General features: G+C 49.4%; 1 protein-coding gene across 1 annotated transcript in view; it reads right to left on the bottom strand.

Moving 5' to 3' along the window:
• Positions 1 to 573: 573 nt before the first annotated feature.
• Positions 574 to 23130, bottom strand: part of LOC147459427 (cytochrome C oxidase assembly factor) — a 50320-nt gene continuing 27763 nt past the window's right edge. The window contains exon 3 of the mRNA XM_086509830.1: positions 574 to 1195. Coding sequence (XP_086365956.1) covers positions 1154 to 1195 — 42 coding nt within the window. The 3' untranslated portion in view covers positions 574 to 1153. The remainder of the gene's footprint in view (positions 1196 to 23130) is intronic.

Genomic DNA, 23130 nt, shown 5'->3' on the forward strand with positions numbered 1-23130 from the left:
GGTCTTTTCAATGACTCTTAAGTGTTATGAGATACACAATGAAGAGCCGCACTACAGCTGGGAGAAGGAAGTGTGCAAGTCTTAGGTCATGTTAGAGAGAGTTGCTATTGACAGAGGCTGAGCTTCTTGAAAACGCTCTTTGATTTTCAGCGAAATGTTTTAAGACTAACAAACATTATATACAATGCCTCCCAACTTGCTCAACTTCTGGTGCAAACAAAACTTCCACACAGCAACTTGCAATTGTCTCTTAAAGTTTTAGGATGCCATTAACAAACACAGAAATCTTTGACATTTCCAGGTAATATGTCAAAAGGAAGCTTAATAAACTATGCTATACCTTTGCAGAGGGTCTTTGATTCTAAACATGGCTCACTGACCCCCCCCCCCCCCCCCCCCACACACACACACGACGTTAAAAGTTTTTCTTCTTCTTCTTCTCTCCCGACCTACATCATCTGTACTTTTGAATTGCCAACAGGTGAGTGTGTGCCCTAGGGGAGGTGTGCTTTTCATTTTTTGTTTTTGAGAGTGTTTGTGTGGGGGACATTCTCAAACAAAATGAACCATTAATTACTAGAAACATGGTTGGGACCCTTTATCATTAAGAAAGAAGTGTCCATCTCCCAAAAATTGTTAACATGTGGCTTCCGTGCCATGCTGGATAATCACCAACCTTAAAAGGAAGCTATGAAGATTCTCAAATACACACGGCTTGCATACAACCGATGGATAGACGAACTTCTACGAGTTGCCATAGAGACACTACAGATAATAGGAGCCAAGTACAGAGATCTTCTGAAATGCTGACAGTAAAAAAACCATGTTTCTTTCAAGAATTGGGTTGGCTACATACACTACCTATTTCTTATGAATGGTTTTCATGTTCTTATGTTTCCACCACCTAGCAGTATGTTAACGTCTTGAAAAACTGAGGAACTCTAAGAAAACCTGCGAATGACAATGTTACCCTCCCAAAGCCACTACTGGGTCTTATACAAACGCTTGAGTACACAGGTAGCAGAAGTTTTCCTTCAACCTCGAAAATTATGTCTTACACCTGGATAAAATCGATGAAGTCCATGTGGAGCTTCCAAATGTACAAGACAGGCATGCTGCAAACATCAAGACCTCCGCAGATATCGATGGAGCACTAATACCCCTTATTTCCTCGGATGCGAGATCTCATGTCTACCTGTAAGAATGTTGGATTGTCAACATAATGACTGCAAAAGATAAATAGGAAATACGAAGCAACATAATAGCTTTACGTCAACATAAAAACCATCGAAAAAACAATACAAATGAGGCCAGTTTTCTTATTACTCAACAACATGCCTACTCAAGGATGCAAAAAAAGTGGAGATTTTTAAGATAGCACACGTATCCTGAGCAAAACTTGGTTGTTTATATTATAAGAAAAAAATTGAAGTGATCACTCTGCCAGAAGTTATAGCTACTTTTGGCGTTATGAAATATATAAAGCCATCTTGAATATACCCTCTTTCTGCAAGAACTTCAACCTAGCCGTGTAAACAAAATTTTCCAGTAATGCTTCAAAAACGTTGAGAAGGTCCAGCACGAGTTAAGAGCGAGAAGGCTACCATAGCTTATGTAGATGACAAACTATCCTAATGAAGCTTTCAGCACGGTAAGAGCGAAAAACTCTCTGTAGGAGGAATCCCCAGAGAGAATTCAGGGTGGTAGCAAACCTTATCTTACCCTGTTTCCCATCAGATCCTAAGTTGGACATATGCAGGCTCAAACCGTACTATTTCTATAATTGATTGCCAAGCTCGTCAGGCAATTTAATACAGAAGCTTTTGCAATTTAAAAAGCAGAGAATAAAAAGGAGAGATAAAATGACCGACTCCTGTAAAACTACAAAAAAAGCTTACTAGTGCAGCCAAAAGGCTACTTATCACAAGTCATGAAGAGAAATTCAAGGACATAGATGATGTCAGCCAGCTGGCAAATGCCTAGATGAATCCAGGATAAGCCCAGATTAAAGGGAAGTGCAAGGGATAGACTCATGGTAGTCGCCCACAAGACAACATCAATATCACCTTCATCGTGCATGTTATTGACTAAAAGCTATGACATCCCCACTAACATCATCAATACCCAAGTACTCCCCTGAATAGAGCACCGATAGTCAATTAAAGATATTAACCTAGAAGCCCCCTCTGAAAGAAAAGTATTCTCAAAAGTACACTCTGAGGTAACAACTGACTCAATCCCACGTCGGAATAAAGAAAACACTGTCGCCGAAAGCTCCAGAGCTAAAGCCGAGAACTCCCCTCAAGAGATAGGAAGCCCCCCCTTTCCGCTCAATCCTCGAAAAAGAGAATGAGTACCACCAAAAAGAAATCTGAGACAACCTAGAGTAAAACTGCTTCCTCTGTAACTGAATAGCAAACTTGAATTGACATCAAAGAGAATCCTACCATCGGTAAAACTGCTGAGTATCAGAAGACCGGAAAGGTCGTCACCTAAGGATCATGTTTGCCAAAGAAACAGTCAAGGTCCAACATGACCTGCTACTCAAGTAAACTCCCCGAGATCAGATTAAGTGTCTACAACTTCCCTGCATCTACCAAGATCAAATATGTGGGTACAATACGATATAATATGCCAACCTCCAAACAGACTCGTAAGAGCACATATATCCCACTATTGTAACTTGCTTCATTAAAATCTTCACCATAATTGTCCTTTCCACTTGTGTTGAAAAGAATAGACCCACCACTGAACTGTGCAATCAATATCCAATACACAACATAACACTAATACTCAAGGGAAGAGTAAAGGAACAGCTTGGGGGAACTATAATTGTCACGTACACATGGCTCTATATGCCACGTCATCGACTTCTAGAGCCAGTTTTTGACATATCCCTAGATAGGAGTTTCTAGAATCCTAAGAGGATTAGTACCGGCTATTTTGTGAGCCTATTCGCAGGACTTGCATGTCCGGACCAGTCCATTAGATTACGTTTTTCAGTTTTGGGACCCTCTTGCATAAATGGATTGTACAAGCGTTTTGATAGATGATGTTACACTACAGTGGGCATCTGACATGACGTGCATGTAGTTTTTTTTTTTCCCAAGAAAAAGATCCTTCTATTAGTTAATGAAACCTGCCCGTAGGGCTACAACCACCTCTGCAAGAGAGGGCTACAACAAACATGATGGGGAGACTCTCCCAATGAAAGAACAACATATATACAATGAGGCTAAATCAAGGGATGGGAGGAGGGAAGAGCCACACATGTGGTCGGTAGTGCCATCTGAGCACACCCTGGACAATGGTGTAGAAAGGCCCAGGGCGCCATAGTCGAAGGAAAGCCTCGCGGCGCTCCCGCATGCGGTCGGAGCTGCCCTGTAGTCCCTCAAGCTGTCCTCTGAGAGTATGGATCACCTTTAGCCAAAAGTCACGAACAGTCTCTGCTGGCGGCACAGAGCGGGCCTAAAAAATGTGGAAACAGCGGGCCCGCCAGATGAACCAAAGTGTCAGGCCATTGATGAGCTCCCAACACTCCTCTCTCTCACTGCACCACTCCTATAGAGTAAGCTCTGTAGCAGGCTGGAGTGTAGGACGCCTCCCCTATATCGCTATCATCCTGCTAGTGGAAGATAGCTCAAACTGAAGTGCCGGGCCCGTGAGAGTGGACCAAGCCGTTGCCCCCCAAGTGTACTCTCTAGCCGTGGAGAGAGTAGGCATCAACCGAAGAACTCGTAGCCACACCTGCTGGGCCGAGGGACAGTCCCAAAGACAATGACGTTGACTCTCCACCAACTGGTCACAGGCTGAACATGCGGCCGAGAGAACACTATGCACAAGCCAGCTCCCTACTGCTGTAGCTCTGTGTGCAACCAGCCACTGAAACAAAGTGACGTGCCTCGGCTGTCTGGAGTCCCACAGCCTCTGCCAAAAGGCTGCCCAGAACTCGACTGTGAGGCCCTCCTTCTACCAATGACGTGCTGCAGCGGGGCGGGCCTCTCTCTGTGCTGCAAGTATATGACGTTCAAGTCGAACAGTGTACTGAAAGAAGGGGACTCCTGGGTGGTCTGCAAAAGAGAGGGGGTCCCTCCATAGCCACTCACCAGGATCCCACTGTACTCGTGCCAGTGGACAACACTCCCAAGCCCATAGCCTCCAGTGTCCAATCTCCAGAGCGGCTGGGTCAGGGTCTATGACGCAAGTCCTCCCACAGATGCCCACAATTCGGATCCTCTGAAAACAGCACTCTGCTACCTGCGGGGCCTCTACTGCAACTCGTTGTAATCGTCCCCCACCCTGAAGCTCGAAGAACAAGGCTCGGACAATCTCTGAGCAGGCCCTGACTGAAATGAGAACCTCCAGTCGTGTGAAGGCTCCCATCCACCGAGGTGCTACTGGCTCGAGAGGCGTGAGCCACTCAGCTGGAACTGACTCTAAGATGTCCTGACACATGCTCTGCACCCCTCTCATGCCCTGCAGCTGGAAACCCTGCACCTCCTCTGACAAACCTGTGAACTCTAGCCAGTCACCTAGGGAGTGCGCTGGACCTGCTGCCATGGGAACCCAGGAAACATGAGGCCGACTACCAACCAAGTGGCCTCTCTGAGTGCTAACCATGGGGTTCTAGACGAGGGGCTGCCGTAGGCGCTCCTCCGTGCACATCGGTTGTCGCTGCTCCAGGCCACGCGTAAGAGCTCCCAAGAATGAAGAAAACTCACAGCGAAGCGGTCCTCCAGTCTCCTGCTCAAACCAACTCGGCGCATCTCTGTAAAGATCCATCTGGTCGAAGGTTGCCAAGGGCCTCCTGGCTGAGGCACCCTGGCACGAAGCCTCTGCAACAAGAACTCCTTCCAGGGCTCCTCACCTGGAAGAAGTCCTTTGACTATGAACTTCCCTAGAAGGGCTCTGCTCTGCTGTGCTGGATCAATGATCCCAAGCCCTCCCTGAGAACAAGGAAGCGTGATGACCGACCAAGCCACCTTGGCTCGGGCCATCTGAGTGTCACGTCCTGACCAAAGGAAGTTCCTGATCAGCCTCTCTACCTGGCTGATACAAGAACTCGAGAAGATCCAGCAGGAAGTGATGTACCACATAGTCGCCAACAACACCTGGTTGGCAACTACTACTCTACCAGCCAGTGAAAGTCGTGCTGAGCTCCAATGTAACAGCTTTCTCCTGATGGACAGGAGAAGAGGAGCAATCTGTTGCTCGGGAGACAAGTCCAAACCAACCTGACAACCCAAGTATCGAACTGCAGTCCCTGGGGGAATCCACCTGAAACCCTCTCCTGGCATCCAATATGGCACAGGAGCACTACCAACCGAGAAAGCCACTGTCTTTCTCTAGTTGATCAGTGCGCCCGATGCACAACAGAAGGTCTCCAAAGCCTGCTCACAGCTCAGAAGATTGGCCTCCTGGCCATCTAAGTACAAGGCTGAGTCATCGGCAAACTCAGCGTCCAATAGCTCATCTCCCCGAATAGGGAGAAGCCCCGAAGACCAACCTGCTGTGACACCAAAAATCTGCTCATCGCCTCCGCATAGAACAGAAAGAGAAAGGGGGCAAGAGGACAACCCTGTCTGACCGAGCGTGTGAGCATGAAGCGCTCACCTCTCCCTCCTGCCAAAAGCACCTGACTGTGAGCCTGTCTGTACAAAGCTGACACCCCTCTGATCCAAGCATCTGAGAAGCCCATCCTGCAGAGAGTGCCCTCTAGAAAGTCCCAGTCAACTCGGTCGTATGCCTTCTCAAAATCGAGAAGAAGAATCACAAGGTCCTCACCACGGAGCCGTGCGAGGGCACAAGCCTCCCAGAAAGTAAAGATGTTGTCAAGGATACTGCGTTCCTTGACAAAACCTGTCTGAGTCCCATGTATAAGGCTCTCTAAAAGCGGCTGAATCCTCAAACTCAGAGCCTTGGCAAGAATTTTGTAGGCTGAGTTGAGGATGGTGATAGGGCGCCACTTTGGCTAGTCAATGACCCCACTTTGGCTAACCATAGTCCTTGTCCAACCTTAGTGCTCTCTTGCCCTCAGGCCTGGACTCCCTTTGAACAGTTCCACACTAGCTATGCAATGCAGGGCTGTTAGATTTCCCGAGGGGTGTTTCCAAAAAGTGAAAGTAAATAAATAATAAGAAAGAAATCAACAAAAAGGATAGATAGTAATCACACGCTGGTGACATATCCCCCTCTTGAAATCTCAAACGTCCTCGTTTGCATCTATGTCGTACATGCTCACAGTCAACACTGATGTATTCAACACCTGTCGACACATGTACGACACATACATGCTCATTGTCAACGCTGGTGTATTCAATGCCTCGTCGACACATGTATTGCTTGCGTGTGAACCCTGTCCCAATGACATAGTGATAGCTTCGCACTCTACCATTGCTTTGAGTCACTAACTTTCCAATGACAAAATGGTAGCTACACATTTTGCCACTGTCTTATAGTACACGTTGGGCCCAGTAACACTTTCGAGCATACCCAAACCAACAGTTTAAGAATGCAGTTACACATGTACCCTTTAATAGAAGCAATTAATGTATCCTTGACAAACTGACAAGAAATACTCACTTCTATAGCACTAACCAAACTTTTGGACATTCCATAAGAGCAATTGCCAAACTGACAATCTGTACAGCTCTAACATTCATGTAACATGTATTTGATTTGAGCTCACTTTAAATACCATGTACATCATTTCTTTCAAAAGCCATTGTCACACTTACAATCCATGTAGCTTTGAAACTCAAGGGGTCAAGGTAGGTTGCAAATCGAAGGCTTCAAGGTAAAGTGATAACACAATTGGTGATTGTGCAAGTTCACCTTCTTCCATCCACTTAGCATCCATTGGTGGATAGTTTCTGAACTTTACCAAGTAACGCCTAGCAACCTTGCCTTTCACTTTTCTTTCTTTATGTGCCAAAATCTGTTCCGGGACCAAGATCTCGTCAAGTTCCTCGACTTCCGGCTGATCTTCAGATGGCATATCCTCTGGCACATCACCCACATAGCGTCTAAGAAGACTCACATGAAACGCATTGTGAATCTTCCAACTATCAGGCAATTTTAGCCTATATGCAACATCACTGATTATGTCGCACACTTGAAAAGGCCCATAGTAACGCATGCTGAGCTTTGGAAACAGTCTTTCCTTGCCCTTCATCTTCTTTAACCTTGCCTTTTCAAAGCGTAAAAGCACCCAATCACCAAGTGAATAAACCACTTCACGACGGTGACAATCAGCTGCTTTCTTTTGCTTTGCCCGAGTCTTTTCTAAGGCCACTTTGACCTTCTTGTACATTTCATCCATGTCCTGAACATACTTATCTGCTTCAAATATCTTGTCCTTTGTATGCAGTATGGGAGGAACTTTCTTGCCACCTTCAACTATCTCAAAAGGTGCCTTGCCAGTTGATGAATGCACTGTATTATTGTATGCATACTCCACCAATGGCAAATATTGCTCCCACTTTCCTTTATGCTCTGACACATAGCACTTCAGCAGATCTAGGACAGTAGAATTTGCCTCTTCTGACTGTCCATCTGTTTGAGGATGAAATGACGAAGAGAATTTGAGCGTTGTGCCCATATTCTCAAACAAGCCTCTCCAGAACAAACTGGTCATGCGTGGATCACGATCGCTAACAATCGACTGTGGCATGCCACGATACTTGAAAATATTGCTCATAAACAAGCGTGCCATCTGATCTGGCTTTATCTTTTTCCTGACAGGAATAAAATGAGCCTGCTTGCTGAATCTGCAAATGATGGTCCAAATACCATCGTTTCCTGTCTGCGTTCTCGGAAGATCAAAGATAAAATCCATAGCAATACTTTCCCATGGTTTATCTGGAATAGGTAGTGGTTGCAATAACCCTGGTGCCTTTTGCCTGTCAAACTTGACCTTCTGGCATATTAGGCATTCTCGCACAAAGGCATCCACATCTCTTCTCAATGTAGGCCAGTAGAAGAATGTCTCAACCGCTTTAACAGTAGCATCGATACCACGATGCCCTGCATATGGTGGGACATGACTCTCTTCGATAACTTTGCGTCGCAATGGCTTTGTGACACACAATCTGCCATGCATCATCATGAACCCATCTTTGAGAAGATAGTGTTCATGACGTTGTCCATCCATTAGCTGCTCGAAGACCCTTGCAAAATCTTGATCATTTGCATATTGTTCTCTCATATCATCAAGTTCATGATGATAAGGAATTGACACAGCTGAAATTTGTGGCTTCCTTGACAAGGCATCAGCCACAACGTTCTTCTTGCCTTCCACATGCACAATCTCAAAGTGGAACATGGACAAGATATTTGCCCATCGCATATGCTTCTCAGATAACTTTGCCTGTGTCAAGAAGTATCGCAAGGTATGATGGTCCGTTTGGACAACAAAGTCTGCACCTAGAAGGTAGTGTTTCCAACTTAAGAGCGCATGAATCACGGCCTGGAGTTCTTTTTCATAGACTTGCATAGTCTTTTCTAGCCCTTGCAAGATTCTACTCTCATAGGCTACTACCCTGCCATCTTGCATTAGCACTGCACCAATGCTACTACCGCAGGCGTCGCACTGGACCACAAATGACTTCCTAAGATCTGGCAACACAATGACTCGATCTGAAGTCATCTTTTCCTTTAAGAGATTAAAAGCTGAAATCTCTTTCTGTGTCCATCTAAAGGTGACTGCCTTCTTTTGAAGAGCATGTAAAGGTGAAGCAATCTCAGCGAAATTTCGGATAAACCTTCTGTAATAGGAGCATAGTCCCAAGAAACTTCGGACATCGTGCACCGTCTTCAAATCTGGCCATGACTTGATCGCTTCAACTTTTGCAGGATCCATTCTGACACCATCCTTTGAGACAATGTGTCCGAGAAAGTGAATCTCTTCGAGAAAAAATTCACTTTTCTTTGCATTGATAAGCAACCTATGACTGCGTAGCTGTTTGAACACAATGGCCAAGTGATGCCTATGCTCCTCTTCATTCTTTGAGTAGACTATCATGTCATCAAAGAATGTACCAACAAACTGCTGGTGTGGACGGAAAATTCTGTCCATCATCCTATTGAACGTAGCAGGAGCATTTGTGAGACCAAAGGGCATCACTAAAAATTCGTAAAGGCCAAACGTCGTTCTAAAAGCAGTCTTGTGCACATCCTCTAATCTAATGCGGATCTGATGGTACCCACTCTTTAGATCTATCCTGCTAAACATAGCTGCTCCTTCTAATTTGTCCAGAATATCATCAATTCTAGGTATAGGGAACCTATTCTTGATGGTATTCTTGTTCAGTGCACGGTAGTCGATGCACATACGCCATGAGCCATCCTTTTTCTGCACCACCAACACTGGAGAACAGAGTGGAGATGAACTCGGCTGAATCAGCCCCTTTTCTAACAGCTCCTGTACTTGGCTCATTATCTCTTTCTGCTGATCCGTACTAACCCTGTACGAAGGCTTATTTGGTGGGCTACTGCCTGGCACCAAATCTATCGCATGGTCCTCGGGTCTCTCTGGCGGTAATTGAGACGGTAATGAATCGGAAAAACAGTCACTATACTGTTGTAAAAACATTGACCTTTCTTTATCTAGCACAGATAAATTTGATTCATCGCAATCTGACACTTCACGTGCAAAAACCAAGTACGCAGAAAGATGCTTTTTCATTACAGAAGTAATAGCAGAAGCTGATACAGTAGGAATAGACTCCCCTTTAAGCTTTACATCCAGAATGTGAGTCTTTCCCCTGCTCTGTACAGTGATCTTTTTGTTGTAGGCATCCATGATTCCCTGTACACGAAATAACCAAGGAATACCTAACAACACATCACATCCGTCCAGTGGCATGATGTAAAATTCTTCAGCATCTACATAGGACTGGATATGTAGGCGCAACTTTCCGATGATGGGTGTCACAGCCTCTGTATGGCCAGGACATGCCAAACCTGCCTCTATTGTATACCCCATCTCTTCAAGTCTGATTCCCAACTTTGAAGCCAATTCTGGGGAAATGAAGTTGGCTTTGGCACCTGGATCAAAGAAGATAAGCACTGTTTGATCCCTGACCTTTCCCCATGCTCTGCAAAGCTCACTTGCATCTAAATTTGGCTTGTCGCCCACCATATCTGGCACTAGACCAGCCATGGGCTTCTTTCCTTTCCTGTCCTTCTTGTCTTCAGAATCAGCTCGCCTTTTCTTTGTAGGACAATTGTAAGCAATGTGGCCAGGCTGCTCACAGATGAAGCATTTGTTCTCTGACCTCAGGACCTTCTTTTGCTCTTCCGACTTGCGAGGAAAACGTCTTTTCCATTTCTTTGCTGGTCCCTTTTCTGATTCAGCCGTAGCTTTGCCTTTCCCTGCGTTGGCTGGCTCCTGAGTCCCTTTAGGAACCTCATTGGGAACGTGCTTCTTCGCTGAATTTTTCTTGGCTGATCCTTCCTTGACGCCAGTATTGAATTCACAATCTTCTCCCTTGACCAAATCACTGCCAGTGTTTGCTACCTCGATGAGCTGCGTCAAAGTAGTGACTTTGGTCTTCGTGCAGTACTTTCTCAATCCTTTGGGTAGGCCACAACAGTATTTTTCAATCTGTTCTGTCAATGGCACAAACCTATAGGAAGTTACTGAAAGTAGAGCTTTCCAAAACTTCCGATTGTAGTCATCCAGATTCTTGCAAGTGGCAGCATTAAGCTGGTGCCATTCTGTCATGACATCTGCTTCAAAGTCATCAGATAACCATGCTGCTGCAAAAATCTGCTTGAAGTAAATCCATGTGGACGGAGCTTGCCCTTGAAGCAATAAAGTTGTCCACCATTGTCCCGAATTCCCTGTCAAGAAAGTGGCTGCCTTGCGGACCTTTGAAGCCTCTGTAAAGTTTCCCCCTGCATAGGCCTTGTCAAACTGCTGGAGGAATGAGAGAGCCTTCTTCCTGTCATCAAACCTTGTAAAGGTCGTGAATGTCACACCTTTGCCACCTTCTTTGTACGGGGTTGGCCTCTCCAACGGCGTTAAGTTGTCATATGGAAGTGACTGAAACATGGGAACACTATTAGGGTTCATCTGTGTTCCCTAACCGCAATTAAGTTGACATGGAAATGCCATATTTGGCTGCTGATTTGTAATTCCAGCCATACCAAAATTTGTCTGTGGCATCCCAAATTGGCCCTAAGTGCTTTGAAACCCGGGTAGCATGCCCGTGACACCATACATGGGGTTAGGCATCATCGTTTGAGCACCCCCGAACACTGTTCCTGGCGTGTAAAACTGATTTCCAGGTGCATGACCAGCCATGCTCTGGAATACCGATCCACCTCCAAAATAGCCAGGGTGTACTGAAGGTGGTGGGAAGACTTGTTGCATAGCCTGTAGGTTGCTTCCCTGCCCATTAGAACCAGCTATAGGCTGCTGAAAAGTGGCTGGCTGAACTGGTACAGCTTGAAAGACTGACATCTCAACCACCTGTTCTTGCACCTTAGGCACAGGTTGTGGAGATTGCATGTTCTCCGTCAAGTGTACAGGTGTTTCCATTGACTGTGCAGTATGAATCACCTGTGCTCAAGCCTTAACAAGCTTTTGAATATGATCCAGTGACCCAACTTGCTGAGACGGAAGAGGAGGTTGCAGAAAGGCTAAAAACCTCAGGTTCTGCATTACTTGTGTGAACATAGCCACAACAGTAGCCAACTGGGTCCTAAATATATCATCATCCGTCTGTGGTGGTCTTGAAGACTCACCCACTTCATGTGTCTGTTGACCCTGCGAAGAGGAAACCTCTTCAGTCACATCATCTGGTCTGTCAGCCATAACTGCAATTCCCTGTGTCTGGTCTGTGATCCCCTATGTCTTCAAGCCCAACCTGACCAAGGCTCACTTCTATGGGAAAAAATGATTTAATCCCGACGCTGGAACCATGAAACCGGCCTGCACTTTCAAAAAGGGCGGTAGACTTTAGACTTAAACCTTATTTGCTTTCACCCATTTAATTTGTCGCCCACTTTACCTGTACTTTCAAGACACAACAAAGGGGAAAGGGATATAGGCTGCTAGATTGCACCTGTATGAGAAGACCGACACCAGATGGCCCCTAATTTAGGCGCCCCTTTCGGTATTTCTTTATTGTCTAAAAGAGGGAATAAACGTTGTGGTTCCCAACAAGCTGCCCCGCACAAGCTTGGCTGAATTTCAACTGTTCCGCACCGATTTCGGCAGCATAATTGTACTAAGACCCTTCACAGTCAGTATTCCCACGCATTGAATGACTTTCCCGACGCATACGGGCACTTTGCAAAACCTGGCGAGAATCTGCAGCACGCTGAATTCTCTGTTTTCAGCCCCGAAAATGCGCCAGATCACTTGTACAACGGTCCCCTCGCGTCCCCAAACCTCCTGGGGGTATTAGAGACCGTTTAGGGCCAAAACCCTAAACCTGCAAAAATACACAGCAGGCTGTAATTTACTGTTTCGGGCTCCGTTTCGCGTGCCGGTCGCATCGTAGCAAGTCCTCGAGCTCCCGCACCTGTAGGGCTACTTGCCCTTTGAATCGGACAAGATTTTCTCTCTGAATTCACCTGTACCTGCGGGGGATTAGCCGCTAGCTAATCCAGTACCTGTGCAAGAGGCTCTTGCCTCGGCAATCGCGCATGAACCCACACAACTGTACATTGGTCAATTGAAAAGCCCACTAGAGGGGCATAACATACTACCATAGGGGATAGAGAGGGCAGTGCCTAGCGTGCAGGGCATCACTCCTTGCACCGCACTGTACATAAGAGGGAAAGGAAGCACTCCATAGCTCTTAACCTGTGACAGGAACTTGCAAAATGAGCCTCCCAGCTATAAATTCAGCGCCACTTCTTGTTGCATGAGGAAAGTGCACAGAAATGTGCCACTTGGCGCATTTACAAGCTATTTCCCGTTTCGGGGTTGCCGCCGAAAAATCTCCCAACCGGTTGCCCGGTTGACTTCACGGCAGAGTAATAAAATGTTCCCCTTCCGGAGGTAATGACGCGGACACATTTTCAGGTCCCAAAATAGCAGTTCCCTAAATTTTAGGAGATCCTGCCATTGTATCTTTCTAGGTCATCTGACCCCCTTTGTACACTGCAGCCACACCCAGAATTGAAATGTAGCCTCTGTAGCAAAGGATTCCACTTTGGCTAGTCAATGACCCGACTTTGGCTAACCATAGTCCTTGTCCAACCTTAGTGCTCTCTTGCCCTCAGGCCTGGACTCCCTCTGAACAGTTCCACACTAGCTATGCAATGCAGGGCAGTTAGATTTCCCGAGGGGTGTTTGCAAAAAGTGAAAGTAAATAAATAATAAGAAAGAAATCAACAAAAAGGATAGATAGTAGTCACACGCCGGTGACAGTCAGTAGCAACTGCACGCATATCCTCGGGCTCACAAGCAACTGACCCATCGGGCCTCCTCAACTGAATGACCTTGGCATGCGAGTACCGAGGTCCCATTGTCTCAAAAAAAGCACCAGTCACTCTGTCACCCACCTGAGTCCACTGAGATGCCTGTCGGTGAAAGGCAAACTCATGACGCCTCTCCTCTGTGCTAGCAAGCTCCTGTCGAGCCTGCTGTAACTGCTCCTCCAACCATGGATTGTCTGGATGCTGCTCCTGCAGCCTCTGTAGTGAAGCAATGCCTCGTCTGAGACGCTGCTCCGCCTCTCGCTGTAGCCCGCCGAGCCAGAGACTCCTGAAGAAAAAAGTGGCTAAGCTGAGCTAGGCCTGAGGCCACTCTGTCTGCAGGTGAAACCTGGCTGTCCATGCCCTCTGACCATAGAGCCTCTACCCCCTCTCTAAGTGTTGAGTCCAACAAGACCCTCTCTGGGATGCGAAGCATCGTGCTCCCAATCCTCTGCCTGTCTGCCACCGTGAGGATCACTGGTGCATGGTCCGAGAAGGAAGTCCCTGCCAGATGCCCACTGAACCCCCCAAGTCACTGAAGTGGTCACTAGTGTAGAAGCGATCTATCTGCGATAGATTCACTCCTCCCACTCTACGGTCCAATCTAGAGAAGGCAAGACTGTCTGAGGACCTCACAAAACCAGAGTGCTGCCATGTATCCGAGACCCTCAAAGTCATACATAACCTCTCCCAAGCTGCCAACTCGACTCCATGCACAGTAGCATGGCTGCCACCAATCCTGTAGAAGGGTCCTCCAACATGTTGAAGTCCCCTCCTATGCACCAATGATCGGCCTGCGGCAAAGACTCAACAATCTGTGACCAAAACTCTGCACGAGCACTCACCACATTGGGCGCATAGATGTTCAGGAAGCCCACAAGGCCACCCTGAACCTGCATAGTAATCCACTGAGCCCTGCCTGGCACAATAATCCCTCTGCCCACAATGGCCTGTTGCAATGAGTCCGCAATAGTCATACATACCCCCCCCTGGATGCCTCCAGGTCCAAAAGCAGCTGACCAAAAGGTATCATATCGTCCACGCAAAATCTGACCACATGGCCGAATGCGGCTCTCACTCAGATGGTGCTCCTGAAGCATAAGGAGATCAATCTCTCCTCCCACAAGGCAACGTTGAAGCTCCTGACGCAATCGGCCCCGCTGTCGCTAAAACTGGGGCCCACCTAGTCCCTGCACGTTCCATGAGACGATCCTCATGGGGAGCGAGAGAGAATAGATGCTGCCGCAGCACCAAGACGGGCTATCTTCGAGGCAAGCTTGGATGGGGAGTAATCCGCATCCGAGCGTCCTCTAGATAGGCGAGACCGTAGTGAGTCCCTAGCCCAAGCCCAAGCAGAGCGAGCCGTGCGTAAAGCAACCTCCTCTGTCCAGAAGTCCTCACGAATGTATACATAGCAAGGCAAACACTGCGTATCAGCAAAGAAGTACACCACAATGTGCCTACATCCTGCTGAGTCTGGGGGTGTCACCGCAAACTTGGCCAATGGCCACAAAGTCTGCAGCATATCTGTAACTCCAAGTTCTCCCATATGGTGAGAGAACTCTAAGACCTGTGTATGCAACCATCCCACCACTGAGTCGAGGGACCACTCTGTGTCGGCCCTACCACAGAGGGGGGAAGGAGAAACCAACTGCTGAGTCCAAGGCCACTGTCCCCCTAGCGGCGAGGAACAAAACATGGACCCTAAAGCACACTGCCTCATGGTCTGCTGCGGAGTCGCCAAGAAAACGAGTGAACCCGTAGTCGAAGAAGTCCTTGCGGCGTCGAATGTCAATGCTCGTCAGCCCACGAGGGATAGCTGCAAGGGAGGATGTCTGAATCTGCAAAGGGGGCCGCATGAAAGGCTGACCCTCTCTCGCTAGGCGACTCGCGGCAAAGGCGCTGCCAAGAGACCTCCTAGCCGCCGGAGAAGGACCAGTCTCCTGAGCCGACTGTGAAACTGGAGCAAGAGGGAGGGAAGAAGGAGCTGGGGAGAGTGGAGGAGAAGAGGGGCGAGATGGGGCGACGGAGATAGAGGGGCGAGGTGGAGAGGCGACGGGAGTAGAAGGCAGGGAGGATGAGGAAGAGGGGGGGAACTCTGGGGGGGGAGCGGCTGTCGGGAGAGAAGCGGAGGTGGGGGCTGGCGCTGGGATCTCCTCCTGCTCGAGAGGACCAAAACGGTTCCCCGTGGGAACCCACTGCTGCTGAGTAGGCACCTGAGGGCCACTCTGACGCTGTGGCTCCTGGTGTCGTCGGCCACGGGCCTGCTGCCACCCCTCCGCTGGAGCCCCAGGCTCGGAGGGTGGCTCTACATCTGTGCGATGTGCCGCTGGCTGTGGCTGCGGGCCAGCCCTGGCAGGCTGGGGCTGAGGCTGTGGTGCAGGTCTCGGCCTCCTTCGTGGACAGGCCTTCGCTAGATGGCCCATCTGTCGGCAAATGAAGCACTGGTTCGGGAGGCCCGAGTACTCCACACTCTGTCGAAACCGACCCCAACTCACCCGAGGTAAAAGGATAACCTTCGGGAGTGTGTGGGTATCTCTGACTAAAACTCGAACTGAGGGAATGCCAGCAGCCTTGGCAGCTACTGATGCTGCCGTGCGAGGTGTCTCCAGGACACTCCCAATGGCGGAACCGATCCTGAAAAGAAGTGGTAAGTACTCCCTCCGTAATCCCGGAAAGCAGACTGAAATGGGGATGTCTGCCTCCTCTACTAAAACATCCGAAGCTGGGTCAAAACCATGTCGCCACTGTCGAGAGTGGGCACGTGATGCTCGGGTGGCCAGTGGACTCATAGCAATGACCTTGGACGCCATCTCGGAGGACTCAAACTCGATCTGATAGTAACCCCGTCCAAGAATCTGGACATCCAAGATCTTGCCCACCTCTGCGAGAAGGCGGGCCTGGAGAAGATCTCGCAGCTCTCCTCTGCTAGGTCGGGTGCCGAGAATCTTACAGATGACCGAGGTCGCCTGCAATCACTCTACCTCTGCGGCAAGGCTCGCTTGCTCTGTAGGCAAGAGAGCAAGTCGAATGATGGACTCAACGGGGTCGGGCGAGGGGGCTCCTGGCGAGTCCCTTCGTGGCGAAGCTGGAGTCTCCATCTGTGTCTACTGCTGTGGCGTAAGAAGGGGGCGACGGGAGGGTGCTGCAATTGGGCGCGCCAAACACTGCTCCAAAGAATTGAAACAGGTGCCGAAAGTGCCGAATTGCAGGGAGTTGCCGATGAGGAGAAACACAACGGGCGGGCTAGCGGGCCGAGGCGGGGGGGGAGCGGGCTGGGGCAAGCGGGCAGGCAGCGAACGGGCGCAAGGGATAAGGCGGCGGGCAGCGGCAGCTGGGGCTGAGGGCAGGCGGACGGGCACGGACAAAGGCAGCGCGAGGGGGGACGGCGGGGGCTGAGGGCAGGCAGGAGGCAGCCAGCTGAGGATAAGGCAGCGCTTGGGGGGGGGAGGAGGGCAGCGGGCAGCGCGGGGGGGGGGGGGGCGATGGCGCAGCAGGGCTAACACAGCAGCAGCGAGCACGTCATTTTTTTTTTTGACCCGGTGGAAATCAAAGGAAGCACAACAATATAAGGCCAAGTATACAATCCATACGTCGATAGAGTTTTGCAATGCTTGCTCCCCAAAGAGTTACGTGCATGTAGTTTTAGGTTAGAGGAATCCAATGGGCCATTCCCTGAGTCAATCCGATTCCTAGACCGTAGATGTGCGGCAATTTCACCAAGAAACTTAGCCCTGGTCAAACTTATTAATAAAGCATTTGAATGATTTATTTTATAAGAATTTGACAAAGGTTCTACCCTAGCATCAAGGCTGGCTCGCTGCTGTTTCCAATGTGGGCAAGATCACCGATGTCCAAATCCTCGAGAGAGGGTATTATCACATAGAGTTCGAGTCTCCAGAGATGACGGCAAAGGTGATATCGATGAGCCCGCTCTGTATCCGAGCACCTCGAGCTTGCTTCAGACGATGGCATCATGGTTTCGACCGTACTATAGATGTGCTTGAGGAGGAGGCCGACTTGCCTATTTCGGTCTGCTTCCCAAGCCTCAGGAGGGAGTACCTCCCTCTTCTTCCCAGGATTGGTTCCATGTTCGGGACACTTCTGGAGTCACCGCGCACTGCAGCTTCAGTTGTGGCCAACGCCGCAGGTTTACCTACTGCGCGAGTTCTTGTTCGAGACACACACTCCCTCCCGAAGGTGATATTGTTGCCTCGTGTGAGCGGGGGCTAGATCAAACAGAGTGTAGAGTATTCGAGTCTCCCGAATCAGTGCTTCGTTTTGCAGGCAAATGGGCCACTTAGCAAAGGCCTGTCCTTGCAGGAGATCTCGACCCACAGCGCATGTGCAGCCTCCCAAGACTGAGCATGCCCAGCAGGCAGATACCCAGGACACACAGGCTGGTACCTTGACAAAGGCTAACAATCAAACAGCTGACTGTAAGCAAGCGATCAGACAGCTGACGATTGGTAGCAGGTGCTTGGCCGCCGTCGACAAGAACAAGCTCGCCACACTGCTCTCCCTGGTGGCCGACCTCCTGCATCTCAGTAGAAATTGGGTTCTGACAGGGAACTGTTTTGACCCCCTTCAGAAGGACCCCGCTGAGGAGGCTCCCTACACGCCGCCTCCCCCTCCTCCACCATCAGACGCCTCCGTTCCGCCTCCCCCTTCTCCACCTTCACCCCCGCCTCCCGCTCCTCTCTCCCCAGTGGGGCCCTCAGCCTCATCTCCCGACCCATCCCTCACTCCTCCTTAGACGCAGGGGACGGGACATACATCTACAACGAGGTGTTCTTTTGGTAGTGCTTTCGCCACGAGCCGCATGGCTCGGGAGGGAGAGCCCTATCTGAGGCCGTCTCTTCTGGTTCAGACTTCTCCTTTTGCAGCAGTCCCTCGGGGTTTGACCAGCTTTCACATTCGCAAACAATAGGACTTCTTCGACAGCTTCACACGATTCTTAGGAGATTCTTCTCCCGACCTGGAGGAGGCTTGCTTTCAAGTCCACGTCCTCTTTCTAGCAGCTCGAGGCACTGAGGCTCTAGATACAGCGGTAGGTTTCTCCTTTCCGCTGTGCGGCAGGGATCCTACAAAGTGGACCCTACAAACAGTTTTTGACTGGCTCCACGTCCAGGCCACCGAGTTCTCACACCATACAGGGGACCTAGGGGTGACAGATCTGGTACAAACACTTTGACCTCTAGCCAAGTTCAGTGTGCCGCTGCCGGATGCAGCAGGTTGCAGGCACACTGTGGTGCATTTGTTTGCTCACACTCAGAGCCCCCCTTGCTATGTATTTGTACATGAGGATTCTTGGATAGAGGATGTAGCCCTACGGGCTGCACGCTCGGCCTGGGCCTTGGGTGGGTCAGTCATTTCAGACGCGCTTGTCTAGAGGTCGCTCGGATGCAGATTACTCCCCATCCAAACCTGCCTCAAAGATAGCAAGGTTGGCTGTTGTTGCAACATCTGTTCTTTCTCACTGACACCATGAGGATCGTCTCATGGAATGTGCAGGGATTAGGAGGACCCAGTTTCAATGTCAGAGGGGTTCGTTGCATCAGGAGCTTCAACGATGCCTTGTGGGTCGTGAGATTGATATTCTTATGCTACAGGAGCATCATCTGTGCGAGAGCCGCATTAGACGATGTGGTCCGATTTTGCGTGGTCGCTATGAGACGTTTTGGTTAGCTGCATTTAGACCGGGAGGTATCGAGGGAGGGGTATGTATGACTATTGGGCATTCTTGGCAGCAGGCCATTGTGGGCAGAGGTATTATTGTGCCAGGCAGAGCTCAGTGGATTACTATGCAGGTTCAGGGTTGCCTCATGGGTTTCCTGAACATATATGCGCAAGTGCATGAGCAAAGTTTTGGTCTCATGTTGTTGAATCCTTGCCGCATGCACATTGTAGAGCAGTGGTGTGTTGGGGGGGACGTCATGTTGAAGGACCCCTCTGACAGGATTGGAGGTGGCCATGCTACGGTGCACGGGCCTGAGTTGGCAACTTGGGAGCGGCTGTGTATGACTACGAGGGTTTCTGATGTTTGGCAGCACTCAGGTTTTGTGAGACCCCAAGACAGCTTGTATTTCTCTCGCTCTGACCGCAGGGTAGGAGGAGTGAATCTATCTAGGATGGATCGCTTCTACGCCAATGACCACATTTGCGACTTACGGGGATCTGTTTGCATCCTAGCAGGGACTACTTTTTCCGACCACGCGCCAGTGATTCTCACAGTGACAGACAGACAGAGGAGGGGGGGTGCGATGCTACGCATCCCCAAGAGGATCTTGTTGGATCCACAGCTTAGAGAGTGAGTGGAGGCACTTTGGACAGAGAGTCTGGACACACAGGACACCCCTGTTGGTAGAGTGGCCTCTGGACTAGCAACGCTTAGTCGCTTCTTCCTTCGGGAGTCTGCAGCTCGCTTGGCTGCAGCAAGGGAGGAGGAGAAGCGTCTTCAACGGGGCACTGATTCCTTACAGAAAATGCAGGAGCAACATCCAAACAGTCCATGGTTGGAGGAGCGGATGCAGCAAGCTAGGCAGGAGTTGGCTAGCATTGAGGAGCGGCGCCATGAGTTTTCCTTCCATCGACAGGCATCTCAGTGGACCCAGGTGGGTGATAGAGTTACTGGGAGGCTTTTTGAGACAGTCGGCCACGCCATGCGCACACTAGTGTTAGTCAGTTGAGCAGACCTGACGGATCAATTGCTTCAGAGCCTGAGGATATGCGAGTAGTTGCTACTAACTTCTACCGCGATCTGTTGTCAGCTGACCCTCAGTCAGAGCGCCAGGATGCATGTAGAGAGCAGGTTTGGGCACAGATGCCTTGCCTTGTTACCAAGGAGATGCGACAGAGACTTGAGCTTCCCCTCCAGCTAGAGGAGCTCCATGAGGCCCTTAAAGCACTCCCCCGTGTTAGTTGTCCAAGGGAGGATGGTTTGTCTCCCAACTTTTTCTTGGAGTACTGGGACTTGCTTGGTTCAGATCTCTGCAGCACGTTCCAGTACATTTTGCACACTGGCGAGATGCCGCACAACATGAGCGAGGACTTGATCTACCTGATTCCCAAGGAGGAAGGCTCCTTGGATGAGATTCGACAGTGGCGACCCATTACCGTCCTCAACCCATCCTACAAAATTCTAGCAAAGGCTCTAAGTTTGAGGATCCAGCCACTACTTGAGAGCATTATACATGGGACCCAGACAGATTTTTTCAAGGAGTGTAGTATCCTTAATAACATCTTCACTTTTTGGGAGGCGTCTGAACTCATGTGTCTCCGAGGAGAGGATTTGGTGATACTACGTCTCGACTTTGAGAAGGCCTACGACAGAGTTGACTGGGACTTCCTGGAGGGCACTCTACGCAAGATGGGTTTCACATATGCTTGGATCAGATGTGTGTCAGCTCTCTACGGGCGTGCGCACAGTCAGGTGCTCTTGGCAGGGGGACGAGGGGAGCGTTTCTTGCTCACGCGTCCGGTCAAACAGGGTTGCCTTCTTGCTTCCTTCGTCTTTCTGTTCTATGCTGAGGCGATGAGCATGACTTCTCAGCAAGTTGGCCTGCATGGCCTTGAGCTCCCTATCAGGGCAGATGAGCTTCTTGACGCTGAGTTTGCCAACGACTCAGCCTTGTACTTGGAGGACCAAGAGCATAGTTACCCGAAACACGGAACAAGAACGGCGACGGGAACCCCAGCGGAACGGGGGAACGGTGAGGGGTCCGAAACGGGAACGGCGCGGAACGGGAGGCATAAAAACACCCAAATAATGCAATTTTAAGCTCTGTGTGATTGAATAATAGTAGTGTCAGAGTCCTTTAACTCTAATACTCACAAAAAACTTGATTTGAAGACCATTCAACCTTACTATGGCCAACGTGTGTCGTATAGACTTGAGAGCTTGAGGGGAGAGAGAGAGAGAGCTTAAAAGTGGGAGACTCGACTCTTGAGAGAGCTTGAGAGAGAGGGGGAGAGGCAGAGAGCCTTGTCGACTCTAGAGTCTAGAGTCTAGACTAACGAGGCTAGAGCTTGAGAGTCAAGACTCGAGACTCGAGAGGGTAGAGCTTGAGCTTTGACCCTTGAAAGCTTGTGTGCACAATGAAGGTAAGGGGTGGGGGGAAGGGCATTTAAGAAGGGGGAGCCTCACAAGATAAAGCTCAAAAATTTGCCATTCCTAGCCGTTCTGGACCGTTCCGAGCCGTTCCAGGCTGTTCCAGGCTGGCCGTTCCAGTACCAAATCCTCCTGCGGAATGTCTGGCCGTTCCGGGCCATGAAAACCCTCTGGAACGCCCCAGCCACAAGGGGCCGTTCCCTGGTAACTCTGGCCAAGAGGCCAATCTGCACAGGTGTGAGCAGGCTCTGGAGGTGTTTTGTTGTGCATCATGCGCACTGATCAACTGGAGAAAGACAATTGCTTTCTGGGTTGGCAGTGCTCCTACGCCTGCTTGGTCATCGGGTGAGGGTTTCAAATGGATTTCCCCATGGACTGCAGTTCGCTACTTGCACTGTCAGGTTGGCCTGGACTTGTCTCCTGAGCAGCAGATTGCTCCCCCCCTCCTGTCCATTAGAAGGAAGTTGCTTCACTGGAGTTCGGCACGGCTCTCTTTGGCAGGCAGAGTGTCACATGACACATCCAACCCTATGTGTCCGTGGACAAGCTACTTCATAACAAGGGTTTCAGTCAGTCCAGTCAATCTAGATTTAGAAGGTGATCTTGCACTTTTGTGAGTCTGTTCGCAGACCGTGCATGCCCAGGCACTTAGTGTGGATGCATATCCTCTGGTTGCACACAGCATGATCATAAGCATTCCCATCAGAATCCTTCAAGGGAATTTTCCAGTGCATTTAGCCTAATATACCTATTTTTTACATTTTTCACTTATTATTTTTAAGTGACTTTTGTTGGAAAGTAGGTAGGGCAAATTGAGTAAGTTTGTATATAAGCAAACCTAGACTAGCACTAATTGGCAGAAGCGGCAGCAAGAGCTCCATCGCTCAACAGGCAACTTCTCAGCAAGAACCCCCTTGGTGGTTTTCCCTCCAAGCAGAAGACTCCCCATGCTAGCGTTTTCCATCGACATCAGCACTAGCGTTTTTCAGCAGGCATCATCGCCATAGGACATCAACCACTGGCGTTTTTCATCAAGGCTACTCCGCACGACAACTTCAGTCCCCTAGCGTTTTTCAGAACCATGGAGATTTTCAGCATAAAAGACCAGCAGGTTTTCAGCCTATGAAGCCCTAAAGACCAGCAGTTTTCAGCCATTAAGAACCTGCCCACATAAGCGTTTTTAGTGTCAGATCGTCTCAGCCATTAGCGTTTTTGAGGACAGCAGCCATTCAGCCTCAGATTTCAGCAATAGCGTTTTTAGGACAGCAGATAAAGAGTAGCAGATTTCAGCCATAGCGTCGGTCTTGCCATTTCCGTCGTCGACATCGACCTAGGAAGTGGTTTCAGGAATTTTCACCCATGGAGATTCTTGAAGAAGGAAGAAGCAGGACTCTAGAAGAAGTTGAAGCATTGAAGAAGACTTTGTGTCGCTTTCGGCGCGGCCCAAAGAAGCAAGCGTTGCAGACCTTTATGAAGTTCAAGTACTGCACGACCCACACATTAGAGTGGGCCGGCAAAGAGTTCCTTCCAGGATTTCGGCAGCTATTGGCGATCTCCCTTGACGCCATACAGTTCAGTACCAGTAC

The sequence above is a fragment of the Adiantum capillus-veneris genome, chromosome 4 (assembly GCF_014529385.1).
Source record: "Adiantum capillus-veneris isolate H3 chromosome 4, ASM1452938v2, whole genome shotgun sequence".
In the NCBI taxonomy this organism is placed as follows: Eukaryota; Viridiplantae; Streptophyta; class Polypodiopsida; order Polypodiales; family Pteridaceae; genus Adiantum; species Adiantum capillus-veneris.